General features: G+C 48.0%; 2 protein-coding genes and 4 non-coding genes across 6 annotated transcripts; 3 read left to right on the forward strand and 3 right to left on the reverse strand.

Moving 5' to 3' along the window:
* Positions 1 to 2,857: 2,857 nt before the first annotated feature.
* Positions 2,858 to 4,655, reverse strand: sxa2 (putative pheromone processing carboxypeptidase (Sxa2); the record flags this gene model as incomplete). Its single annotated transcript, XM_001265914.1, has 4 exons — positions 2,858 to 3,750; positions 3,810 to 4,036; positions 4,110 to 4,392; positions 4,454 to 4,655. The coding sequence occupies 4 exons, from the start codon at positions 4,653 to 4,655 to the stop codon at positions 2,858 to 2,860; spliced, it is 1,605 nt and encodes a 534-aa protein (XP_001265915.1).
* Positions 4,656 to 6,126: 1,471 nt separating this feature from the next.
* On the reverse strand, positions 6,127 to 6,198 carry NFIA_035870. Its single transcript has one exon. It is a non-coding gene; the product is annotated as a tRNA-Ala (tRNA).
* A 1,018-nt stretch (positions 6,199 to 7,216) lies between these two features.
* On the forward strand, positions 7,217 to 7,288 carry NFIA_035880. The gene has a single exon. It is a non-coding gene; the product is annotated as a tRNA-Ala (tRNA).
* A 1,747-nt stretch (positions 7,289 to 9,035) lies between these two features.
* Positions 9,036 to 9,107, reverse strand: NFIA_035890. Its single transcript has one exon. It is a non-coding gene; the product is annotated as a tRNA-Ala (tRNA).
* A 438-nt stretch (positions 9,108 to 9,545) lies between these two features.
* On the forward strand, positions 9,546 to 9,617 carry NFIA_035900. Its single transcript has one exon. It is a non-coding gene; the product is annotated as a tRNA-Ala (tRNA).
* An 891-nt stretch (positions 9,618 to 10,508) lies between these two features.
* On the forward strand, positions 10,509 to 12,141 carry NFIA_035910 (MCT family MFS transporter; the record flags this gene model as incomplete). Its single annotated transcript, XM_001265915.1, has 2 exons — positions 10,509 to 11,902; positions 11,976 to 12,141. The coding sequence occupies 2 exons, from the start codon at positions 10,509 to 10,511 to the stop codon at positions 12,139 to 12,141; spliced, it is 1,560 nt and encodes a 519-aa protein (XP_001265916.1).
* Positions 12,142 to 12,225: the final 84 nt, after the last annotated feature.

Consider the following 12,225-nt stretch of genomic DNA (forward strand, 5'->3'; position numbering starts at 1 on the left):
AATGGAGGCAACTGGAGGATGTCTGCTGGTAAATCGGACAATCCAGGAAATTCGGGGAAACAAAGCCTCAAGGGGATAAAACCGACGGACTCGAATCCAACAATCCAATCAGAAGAAACAAAATGCACCCATAATGATGAGCAGGATGCATTTTGATTGAGCGTTTCGCCAGGCTGTGCTCTGGTAGGTTGCAGCAGAGAGACGGGAGGCATCTACTATGGGGCCGATGGGTCTGAACGTGGTTAGATTATTACCTAACGCGGTTTAACCTCGTATTATTACCTTCAGGTATCATACATCGTACCATGGCCAAGATACTTTAGGTATATGAGAAGCGTTTTTCCGAAGTATACTACCCACATTCAGACTATCAACCCTATAGCCAAACAAAAATTCAATCAATCAGAGAAAGATAGACAGCTGGATATATATGTCCACACTCAGGAGTAAACTGAGATCAATCTCCTTACCCAGGTAGAGCTCTGTAGGTAAGATACTGTATAACGCACCAGCCAAAAGCGACAGTGTCCAAGCTCTCAGTGGCTGCGTTTTACCGAGGGAGTGGGGCAGCGGGTTCTTTTTTTCTTTTCCTTAACCGGGTGTGGAAAGCGGTGGAGTCGACGGTCTGGGTGAAAGGAGTGGCTTGCCTCGGGCTGCTGACTGCAAGTTTCAACTAATCCTTTAGTGGACTAGTCTGATCCCATTGGTGACAAACAGGTAACAACCTCTTGAGTCCTGAAGTCCCAAATCACATCCCAGTGACTTACGGAGTACATTGGAGCAGGCTGATAAGCACGCAAGTCATCTTTTCCTGCAGGGTTAGTTAACAGAGCATACACACACAGATGTTCAATGATTGCATGTCAAGTAAGGAAGAAAAATGGGTGACACGAAGTCCCCTTTCCCGATCCCGAGCCGTCGAGTGCTCATTTGTCCGTGGAGAAGTGTAGTGAGAGTATAATAAAGCCGGTCCTCTCTGGAGTGGCACTGACTCGAGGCCACAGGTACATAGTTGATATCAAAGTAACCAGCTCTGACCCCCCCCTCCCCCCCCCCAACCAGTTAGCCCACTGTCAAAAAAATTTTTGCAGTACTTTGTTGTTGGCAGTTTTGTGCCTTGTTCTTATTGCTTTTACTTTCTGCATTCTTTTGTCTTTCCTTTTGCCATTCTATACCAATCTTTTCAATCATTCATTCCATCTGAGCCAGAGTTCAGTGTATTAGGTTTGTCCACGGCCATGGATCGCGCAAAAAGTCCTGGTACTGATCGTTGAAGTCCACGTACTGAAGTCTTTGTAGATAATCTACGTCATCGGCAACTCTCTTTTCCGCGCTAATCTCGCCTAGGACAAGGTCTGCCGCAGCCCCACTCTATGGGAAGGTAGGAAATCGATACGGTACCAGATCAAACCGCAGTTATTACCAGGGTGGTACGGTAGTGTACTCCCTAGCCGACCTTTAACTCACTTACGATACAACGGGGATATGGTGATAGGTAAGATACTCTCTGGACTTTATCATTGCTTCAATGCGACTGAAATGGTTAGATTCCAAATAGCCTGAAGATCCAATGTGCAGCACGAATGTCGTTCACATTATTCCCAACAATACGCATCCCTGTAGCCCATTGGTCGGTTCGATAGACCAAGGGAGCGTCCAAGGAAATTCTGCCCGTATGCGGTATCGATCGTCTCAAGGAGCTTGGCGGCTGCTGGGGCAAATGCAAATCAATCCATTCATTGCCGCAACCGTCTTACTAGCATCCAAATCGCCAATATCACCTTGTCCAGTTACTACCAATAAGCTCTTGCTCTTGTCTCTTTTTTCGCTCTTTTTTCTTTTTTACTTCTTCCTCGGGACCCGAGGCTGTCGGTCTCGAGTGCGACGGTGTCTTACTTTTGCTCTCAGCTCGGAAATTCAATTTGCAAGTCTTCCCTATGTAATCTCCTCAGTAACGGCCTAACAGGCCGTCAATTGGATCGCCAGTCTGCTTTCTGACTAGCAAGAACTACTGTGGGATAATTAATGCTACACTTCGCCTACAATTACGGAGACTCCCTCCTAATGAATCGCGTGGGCTAATCTATCAGCACTAAACACTAGGCTCAACCTAGAATCTATAGTTAGGGATCACGTACCTTGTTTCCCGAATAGGCTCCTTGCGTAGGTAGAAAGGATCTACCACACGACTGGGGATCCCATGTTCAGTAAATGATATGTGAGTGGTTGTTTTCCAGCCTACTGCAAGTCTACCTCGGCTATCGTATCTCACGAGTCATGCATACACACCAAAGAAGGTGCACATATCTTATTGACTTCTGCTTTGAAGCTTTGTAGGAGTAGGCCTCATCCATTGATCATGATCACATCTGTGGACAATGGAGGAAGGACGTGAATGGTGCGTAGCTTTCGGTAACACTATAGGCGCATACTCTTCTCCATTTCATCTTCGCAGATATAGATGCGCGCATTGCACTCCCTTTATACTTCACGGAGCGGTCTTGCTCTTATCATGTACTGTAAATTGTTCTCTACTGCGAAAAAAAATACTTTCCTTGGCAAGTAGACTCTCTCACTCTCGAAGGAACGGCCGACGGCTACATTGTTGAGGACCCCTGTCAGTCAACATATATTACCCGGACGGGTAAAAATTTGATATCGATCGAGCGAAAGCTAAAACTGGTTGAATGATTAAACCCAATCAGGGAATGAGTTCCTGGAATAATTCAAATCTCAGGACAGATTTTCCTCGCAGAGTATAGCGCGGCATTCGAACAATCACTGCTATTTACATCGTCAAAATAACCGAAGCCATCTCCCTTATGTATTCTTCATCATACACACATATAGACAGCAATCACAGAGACTCAATGTGGCCCAGCAACCACTGCAGGTGACGGTACGTCACCCGTGGCTGGTACTGGGGCTGCATGTGCCCGCTCTGGTAGGTCTCCGCCCACATCAATCCGCGCTCGTAGTGCTGGACACCCATGACACCCTGAGCACCGTCCACTCCAGTCATTTTGTTCTCAGCGTAGACGTCAGCGTACTGCAAGTCGGACAGACTGATCGCGATTGGGGTGCTGGGAGCCGACTGGAAGCCCAGCTGGCCATGCCAGGTCATGTTCTGGATTGAGAGCAAGGTACCGTTGGTGAGAATGATCATGTCATAGTCTCCGTTGCTGACAAGCACACGGTTTGTCGCCTCAATCACCTGCGGGAGGACATGCTCGATGGGGTTTGCGGAGAAGTCACCCTCTTGCTCGGGGCCACCAGAGCCACCCACAAAGACGGCCTCGTCCGCGCACTCGGCCCACTTGATGCTCGGAGCGTGCAAGGCACGCTTGACGTCTTCGCGATCAAAGTAGACCGTGGCGCCGGCGGGCTGGTAGACGAGTGCGGTGGGGAAGGCAAGAACGTCCCATGCGAGAGGGCACATCAGGTTGATCTCGTAGATGTCGAAGCAGGGGTTGACAGCCATGGCGGCGGTGTTGATCATATCAAAAACGTCGCACTCCGCATCACTCGTGTAGTTGAACATCTTGGGAGGCTGGACACCTGAGGGAGGGAACACTAGGTATTCATCGATGAAATCCTGGTAGCCGCAGGATTTGTGGAGCCTTTCCAGCTCCGCCATGAAGCTTGCATTGAAGTTGAAGAGGTTGGCGTTCTGCTGAACGAAGGGCACTGCAGGCACTTCTTCTTGCACATAGTCGAACTGGCCGATGCATGGATCATAAACGAGGGCACCTGTATTGAGCAAATATGGTCAGCATGTGAGCAGCAATACCTGCTAAGATAAAGCTCACCTTTCAGGTCATAATATTCCGTGTCATTCTGGTCCAGCATTGCGGCAGAGATATAAGGAACATAGCGGCCCGCGTAACTCTCTCCAGTGACATAGATCTTATAGTTCTTGATACCAAAAATCTCCTGGAAGTTCTTGAAGAACTTGATAAAGTCTTCCGCGGTCTCCTCCTGCGACGTTGCAGTCGGCTTGCCGGTGGCGAAGCCCGTGCCGACAGGCTGATCGACCCTGTCACAGTCGATGCGCATCAGAAACCGGACTTGTAATCTCTTGAATAACGGTATAGAAAAGAGACACATACCACAACATGTTAGTCAGGTTGACCCATGAGTAAGGATTCTCAACTGGGGCTAATGTTCCCGGCTGCCAGGTGAATCTGCCGTTCTCCTGGAAGAATCCTTCCAAGGAGCTGCAACCTGGCCCTCCGTTGAGCCAGATAGTAACTTCGTCCACAGGTTCACCGATGGTGGGCTGGAAGATGAAGAAAAGTTCTCTGGATTTGTTGCCCTTGTGGATAGGGACTGAGCCAGAGTACATCTCACCAATGTCGAACTTTACATCGGGCAGACTCTTCACGAGGTAGGCTGCGGCAGTATTTAGATTAGACGATCATCAATTCCAACGCAGGTAACACAAAATACATACGTTTCGTATCCTTGTTCAGGAACCGGAAGTCCTTGTGGCTTGAGCGCGTCTCTGACTCATGGGTAACCAACGATGACGAGCTTCGTTTGGTCAACGAGTCACGAGCCCTCTGACCGAACCGTCCATGTTTTGCAGCAGACGCGCTGTCCACGCACAAAGAGAGCGCCAGGAGGGCAGTCGAAGCCACCGAGCCGAACAACATCTCGACCGGGTAAAGCAAAGGGGAAATCAAAGAAGGGAAACTGAGGCTTGCAGGTACGGATGAAGATCAGTCCCAATTTCACCGAGGAGGACTGGCTGCATTTATATGACGATAGCCATGTCTGCCACGCTAATTTCGACAGCGGGCAAGCACAAGGTGCTTTTAGCCTATCACCAGGAGACGGGAGACATGGAAAGTTCAGAGAACAATCGAATGCTGCAGAACTCAGGCTTGAACAGGAACCCTCTCTCGGATTGGTGAGGACGTGTAGGCCGACGGGGATGGAACGTTAGGACATGGATGCGCGATTATCAACCAACAATCATATTCAAGACTCGAGAGGTAACCAATCACGGTCTTTGTTCATTTGGCAGAAGAGGGGAAGCCAACGCTTGCTGTCGGGGAAGAGCTTGAATGCGTCCAAGCTCAAGCCTCGTGTGGAGACGCATCTCGGAAGATACGGACTTCGCTTGGAGTGCATGATTAATGACTAACACCTATCTATTTGATAATCATAGGATCCCAAAGCAGCCACTGGACTAGTACCAGGATAGCACTGGATCAGCCCCTGATATGCACCTAAATAGATACGCCGATGAATTCGCTGGGGTGCTTTTGATCCAGCCAGCTGCGGGCCCACTGGAGAGCAACCTCCTCACCATGAATCGCTTTTCCTGTTTCGTCCCTTATCAATTTGGTGAGGGTAATAGTGATGACGGCGATGATGATAGCTATCTGGTCTATCGCCAATAATTTGAATGATGAGCTCGTGTTACTGAACCCTCCGACGGAGATGGATCTTGTCTTGGGGATCTGCATAAGCAAGAGAGAGCGTCATCAATTTCTTCGAGACTTGGAGAGAATACCTAGTGTTGAGCTTACTTGGAAGGCTAAGCTTTCTCGGGCGGAGGAATCCCGTGACATGTAGGATGCCTAGGCACCTGATACCTTGCATTCGGACTCCTCCGTATGCACATTTTCTTGCACTGCTATAATGGCTATATCAATACAGACAGTCTGCCAATAAACAACTTCTTCACGTTGAACAATCCCAACAGCCGGTAGATAGGAGAGACTTTCATCGCTCAGAACAGTAATCTGACCGCCTCTCTGGTCTTCACCACCGAGTTCACTAATGTCGTGGGCCGATGTAACCCTGAAGGCAGGGATTTTCCGATAAGAGACAAATTAGATTGCACTGCACATGATTAAATGACCTGTGTGGCGTAATTCCGTCTGCTAATACGAAGCTTGACGATTAGATGTCTACCGTGGTACTTTGGAAATGGACTGAATGATTGCTTCTTTTAAGTTTGAATTGGGTTATGATAGTCACCTGCCTGTTTAGGACGAGATAGTGGCAGTCATTAACTACCGTACCATTAGATGCTTTGACTGCTTCCCACACATGCACCCTGCCCGATAGATCCGATGTGGGCCAAAAAATACGAAGGAGAAAAACATAAAAAGTTGGACTCGCGGGGAATCGAACCCCGGACCACCCCCATGCTAAGGGGGTATTATACCACTAAACCACAAGCCCGACTTGTTGATAAGTCCGTCCACTTTTGACTATATATGACAAAACAAATGCTGAAGGGATATCCCAAGGCATCGAAATGTCAATGAACTATTTCTTTAGTAGGATCTTCATCATTCCTGCGCCGTTGCAGCCAGCATTGGAGCAAACCTGATAATGGTATTGTCCAAAGCTACCTATTCACTACCTTTAACTCTCACATTCCCTACAGCTTTGCAGATGGCCACTTTCTCTATTTCTCCCCTGCTATGTGTGGTATTGTGTGCTTAAGGTAATCCTACCTCCCGCGTGGCCATGGCCGTCACTAGGAGTGCCATGGTAGCCTTTGAGTAGGGCTAACATGTTTATGGTCGAATACCACGCGTCATGAAAAATGGCAGTGCTTGCTCGATATCCATGTAGGACAGTCCTGGTTACTGAATCTCGGTGGGCAATGGTCTCTAGGCCCGTCACTCATTGAGGAAGTATACACAGTATCTATTGCACTGTGCCGAGTCAAATACAACTGTGAATTCTGCGTGGGACAATCATCCATATGTTTTCGATGCACTAGCCTGCCTGACCTTATCCCCAGTGTCGCAGGTGCTTCCATGCTGTCTCATCTCTGATCTGGCAACTATATATCCTTTATTGTCACAGTCCAGCTTCATGCACCAGGTTTATATAGCTCTCTTTTCGTTAATTATGTCTGTGATATACCCGTCTGCAGTGCCTGTTATTGTTCTAGTTGGTGGAGTTTTTGACCGGTATAGCATGGACTAGCCCGCGTTGGTAAAATATAAATACAAATGTCACCCATCACGTAGGGAGATCAGAACCCATACACCATGAACGTGAACATCACCCGGAGACTAGCTCTAGTCAGTCGACTGACTAACAGCATTAATACTAGGCCAGAGCAAGAGTATGCCCCGCTGTGACACTCATAGCTATACTCCGTAGCAAGAACTCCGTACTTCAGGCAGGATTTCAATATGTCATGCTTTAGAAGAGCAAAGATTTTTTCGAGTGTCAACAAAATGGGCTTGTGGTTTAGTGGTATAATACCCCCTTAGCATGGGGGTGGTCCGGGGTTCGATTCCCCGCGAGTCCAGTTTTTTTGCTCCAGGCCGAGTACTGGCCTATACCAGGCCAGAATGACTGAGGGTACTGATATGACCTCCAAGTCTGCCGCATTATTGCCCGTTAGACGACACTATTTGAGTTGCATCCGGTGTGGAGGAACCATCCCATGACCCATTGTCCGTCCCGTTACCGTGAGAGGTCAATGGTAACCCATACCCTAAAAGATCAATGTTACTAGCAACCAATCCAGGAAGTTTGATTATTCTCGTCCGAACCCTGGGCTGATTCAGATAGAAGCTTGCTTGTGTCCAATAGTATTGGATCGTGTGGTGTTTCGTTGCAATTATCACATGGTCAGAATTGTATTATGAGGCTTGACCCGATCGATATACATCATGGAACGGGTGCCACTGACTGAACAACCGAGTGGTTATGAGATTTCCGATGCTCCAATGTTTATATAGCATCCCATTCCCCGTCTGCTGGGACCCTCCCCATTACCACGGGTTGCGTACATCATATGGTAACTCACTGGTAACATAATCACCAGGATTCTCCTGACGATTAACCGTCCTAAGACCGGGTTATAAACCTGCAAATGAGAAGTCGTTGCGCGTCTGGATAACAGATCCAGCACTACCGAGAGAGCATTTCTAGCCTGTACACTGGCTAGCTGCTCTGCCTCGCTGAATAGCTGTTAGCTATCGGTAAAGCAAGTAGCCGTTACACGCAAGCCTCCGATCCCTCGATCCGTATAGATGATTGATACTTCATAGCGCGAAGCACATCTCTGTTCTCAAGACTTAAACCCGCAAGAACTGCAACTCTGAACAATGATAAATAATATACCCGTCATCTAGCAGCATCCAAGCAGTGGGTGATCACTACATGCCAGTAAGAACAAGGCACTTATCCCGATAACCAAAGTATGCAGAATCACGAGGAGGCATTGCAGTCAGTCCTACATGCTTCACCTATGGGCCGTGTTATATGAACTCGGTTTGTGATTTGACGAACGGGACCGGGTTCCAGAGGAGATGGATGAAGATGAATTAGCAGCACAGGAATATAATCCACCAGTAATTGATGATTTTGACCCAGTCGAATGCTGTACTTTGCGGGATCGATGAATGTGTATATGGTAGCACCGAGGTGGGAGGCTGGAAGGATATGTAAGATAGTCTAGTGGACAGCTCAGTATTGCTGTCGCGTTGAGACTCTCTTCAGGCTCCAGTTGTTGATTGTTGATCACTACCGAGTGATAAAGACCAGGGCCAATGGATAATTTGAGCACTTGCAGGAGATGGTCATTAATTTGATCAGACCTGCTCGAATAATCACATCACCAGCACTGCTAGTACCTTATTATAAAATGAGATCCGTTGATATTAGGCAGATCTCACTTTAAAGCCATGACCAGGATATAGAGCCAAGCTAGCGCTAATGTGAGATGTGTTTTCATATATCGCTTAAAATACTATAGGAAGGACCATCAGAACAGACATACTAATCTTCGGAAACCTTGTAACCTACCAAAACTGTGCCTGATATACTCGGCTGGCGAGAGCATTACCTTCTAAACCAAAGTTGTCTGACTCCTAGGATGAGCGGGATGTACATGCACCCGGCCAAGCCTGTTGAATTCCGAAGAGAGGTGATGCTCCAGAGGGTCCATTCTTGGCGCTGTTTCTGGTCATGCTTGAATCATAAAAAAAAAGAAACACCTGACTCCTGGCAGAGAACAGCGACTTCAGGCGTCTGACCAGAGCAAAAAATGGACTCGCGGGGAATCGAACCCCGGACCACCCCCATGCTAAGGGGGTATTATACCACTAAACCACAAGCCCGATAGATGACACTCAAGCAGTAACTAGGCCTTACGAGTTGTGTGGACTAATATGATGACACTGCTAAATATGCTTCAGTATCTCATCCACTTGAGGACTTCATGGCAACTTGATAACACATTTTGTCCAACATTTGCAGTAACTCATCTTGCATAGCCAGATCCCTAACTGGAGTCGGAGAAAAGAATACCTAAATTTGCAGTAGTCCCAAGGCATGAGCCGCATGACAGCCACAACCAGTGCGCGAAGTGAGCCCAATTATGTGAAGATTAGCTTTGTCGGGTCCAACATCCCAGTAGACGCGAAAAGTGGAGATGAGACAGATCCGAACATTTACTCGGGCCATACAAGGTGGCAGATGTATGCTTCTGGCATTGAAGCCGATCAGGAGGTCTGATCTGAACATAGTTGTAAAATTCCAAATTTCTTGTATCAGTTGGGCTTGTGGTTTAGTGGTATAATACCCCCTTAGCATGGGGGTGGTCCGGGGTTCGATTCCCCGCGAGTCCATTTTTTTCCCATCTACCTTAAGGTATCGTTTTTTGTTCATCTCGGTGATTTATTTTCGTTCTTTTCCCACCCATCCCATGCTCTCTTTATCAGAAATCAATACAATTGGAGAGACCTCATGCTGCTGATAAGGTATGCGACAGCCCTACGGAGTTTAACAATGAAGGTCCCACATTTCGGCAGTCTCCGACAGATTCAGCATACAACGCAGAAGTAACAGAACTCCAGCAATCACTGCAACATAGTGGCCTCATCTACTCCCTTTACCCGCAGTTTCCATGTCCAATATTCTATCTATGACTTCTTTAGATCGCTTTGCCCTACTGATCAGTCCTGCACCTTTGCTGAGCTGTCAGCAAAACCATGAATCCCATATGGATGGTGATTCACCTATCCACGCCTGGTGAGCAAACCACTCATGCGGCCATGCCAAAGCTCCTAAGCTCTCAGTTGACCTTCCTGATTGCGTCTAGCTTCTTCTCTTATGCAGGTCTTCGCTATGGCCAAAGGATCGAGGCCAATTGGAGCCACAAAGTTTTCGCCAATAGGAGACTTCCCGCAAGTGAGCGACTCTTCGGAAACCTCCACTTGACGATTTAGTCCAAGCTAGAGCATAAGTCTTGAAACGCTAAGCAGATCAGACCCCAACTTTTGCAATCTCGATTTTTGTCGGGAGTATTCCCATCAGGCATCCCTACATCCGCTGCAGAATCCCAACTGGATAGAAAGCCCATCTCCTTCTATGCTCTCCCGCACCGAAATACACCTCTCTTCCACAAATCTCTTGAAAACGAGGAGGAACGTAGTGTGCCTGTGAAATCTTAGAGGAGGAGAAAGTGGAAGGAGGGCAAGGTTAACTGTGGTCCACTTCGGCCTGAGACCTACACTGACATGTTGACAAAAACCAAAACCTCTGGCATCGCCAATGATGACGAGACAGATCACCACACCCCTAAGGAGAGCCAGCCAGTCTCTCAGGAAACATCACCACTCTCATATTCAGATAAGCAATCAACGGCCGCGCCTCATGCAGCTTCTGGAAATCCTTTAGTGGGCGAGACAGGAGAACTTGAGTCATCGACGCAGCATAATTCGCAAGATGGTCTACCTTCGACTCACGAGACAAACAGAGTGCTCGAAGAAGGAGGCTATGGACAGTGCATCAATGGTACCTCTTCAGATACCTCGGAATATCGGATTCCCGTGAGTCGGGTCACAACCGATGCCGAGGGAAACACATATCCAGAAGGCGGTTTAGAGGCATGGTTGGTGGTATTTGGAAGTTTCTTGGGACTTTTTGCGTCCCTTGGTCTGGTCAACACTATCGGCACATTTCAGGCGTATCTTCAAGATCATCAGCTGAAAGAATACAGCCCTGGCAACGTGGGCTGGATATTTGGCGTTTACTCGTTCCTGACCTTCTTTTTTGGAGTTCAAATCGGCCCAGTCTTCGATGCAAAAGGGCCTCGATTTCTTGTTCTTGCCGGCTCTGTTTTAGTCATGGTGATGATGATTGCCCTAGGGTTCTGCACTAAATACTGGCACTTCATGCTTGTGATCGGAGTCGCGGGAGGAACGGGAGCCTCTCTCATTTTTACGCCGGCGATATCCGCAGTCGGTCATTTCTTCAACGAGAAACGCGGCGTTGCAACTGGTCTTGCTGCTACTGGAGGCTCTGTTGGGGGCATAGTCTTCCCACTGGTCCTGGAGACACTCTTTCCCAAGATCGGCTGGGCATGGGCAACCCGTGTTATTGCCTTGATTTGTTTAATCTTGTTAATCGGATCCTGCTTGCTGGTGAAGTCGCGTCTGCCTAAGAAGCCGGCTTCCAAGGAGAATGTCCTCCCGGATTTTCGGATTTTTCGAGATGCCAAGTTCGCTTTCACAACAGCAGGCATCTTCTTCATTGAATGGGGCCTTTTTGTTCCGATCAGCTATATCTCTTCATATGCTCTAGCCCACGGGGTCTCTACAAAACTGTCATACCAAATGGTAGCTTTCCTCAACGTCGGCTCGGTCTTAGGAAGAGCGATCCCAGGATTCATCGCAGATTTTCTTGGTCGCTTCAACACGCTGATTGTCACAGTGGCCCTCTGCCTCGTGTGCAACGCGTGTCTCTGGCTTCCTGCTGGCGGCAACGTTCCTTTAATGATTGTTTACTGCGTGATATTTGGGTTCGCCAGTGGCAGCAATATCAGTCTTACGCCAGTCTGCGTTGGACAACTCTGCAAAATCGAAAATTACGGAAGATACTACGCCACGGCATATACCATCGTAAGCTTCGGGTGAGTTCATACTGCATCCGTGCCTGTTTATTGTATCATCTGGCGCTTTGATGGCTGACTGACCTTGGATTAGTACTCTCACCGGAATTCCAATTGCAGGCGAGATTCTCAGCCGTTGCAATGGAGAGTATTGGGGTCTGATTGTCTTTACAACTTGCTGTTATGCCCTGGGTCTCGCATGCGTCACTGCAGCGAAGTTAATTCATGTTGGCTGGCGTCAACCATGGGCTGTCTACTGAATCCGGTCTCAATTGAATGCCTATTAAGACGTCTGCCGGCGTGCTTACACACGACAAAATACCGATAGATGCAGCAGCAATTGC

Source organism: Aspergillus fischeri, genomic scaffold (assembly GCF_000149645.3).
Source record: "Aspergillus fischeri NRRL 181 1099437636247 genomic scaffold, whole genome shotgun sequence".
Taxonomy (NCBI): domain Eukaryota; kingdom Fungi; phylum Ascomycota; class Eurotiomycetes; order Eurotiales; family Aspergillaceae; genus Aspergillus; species Aspergillus fischeri.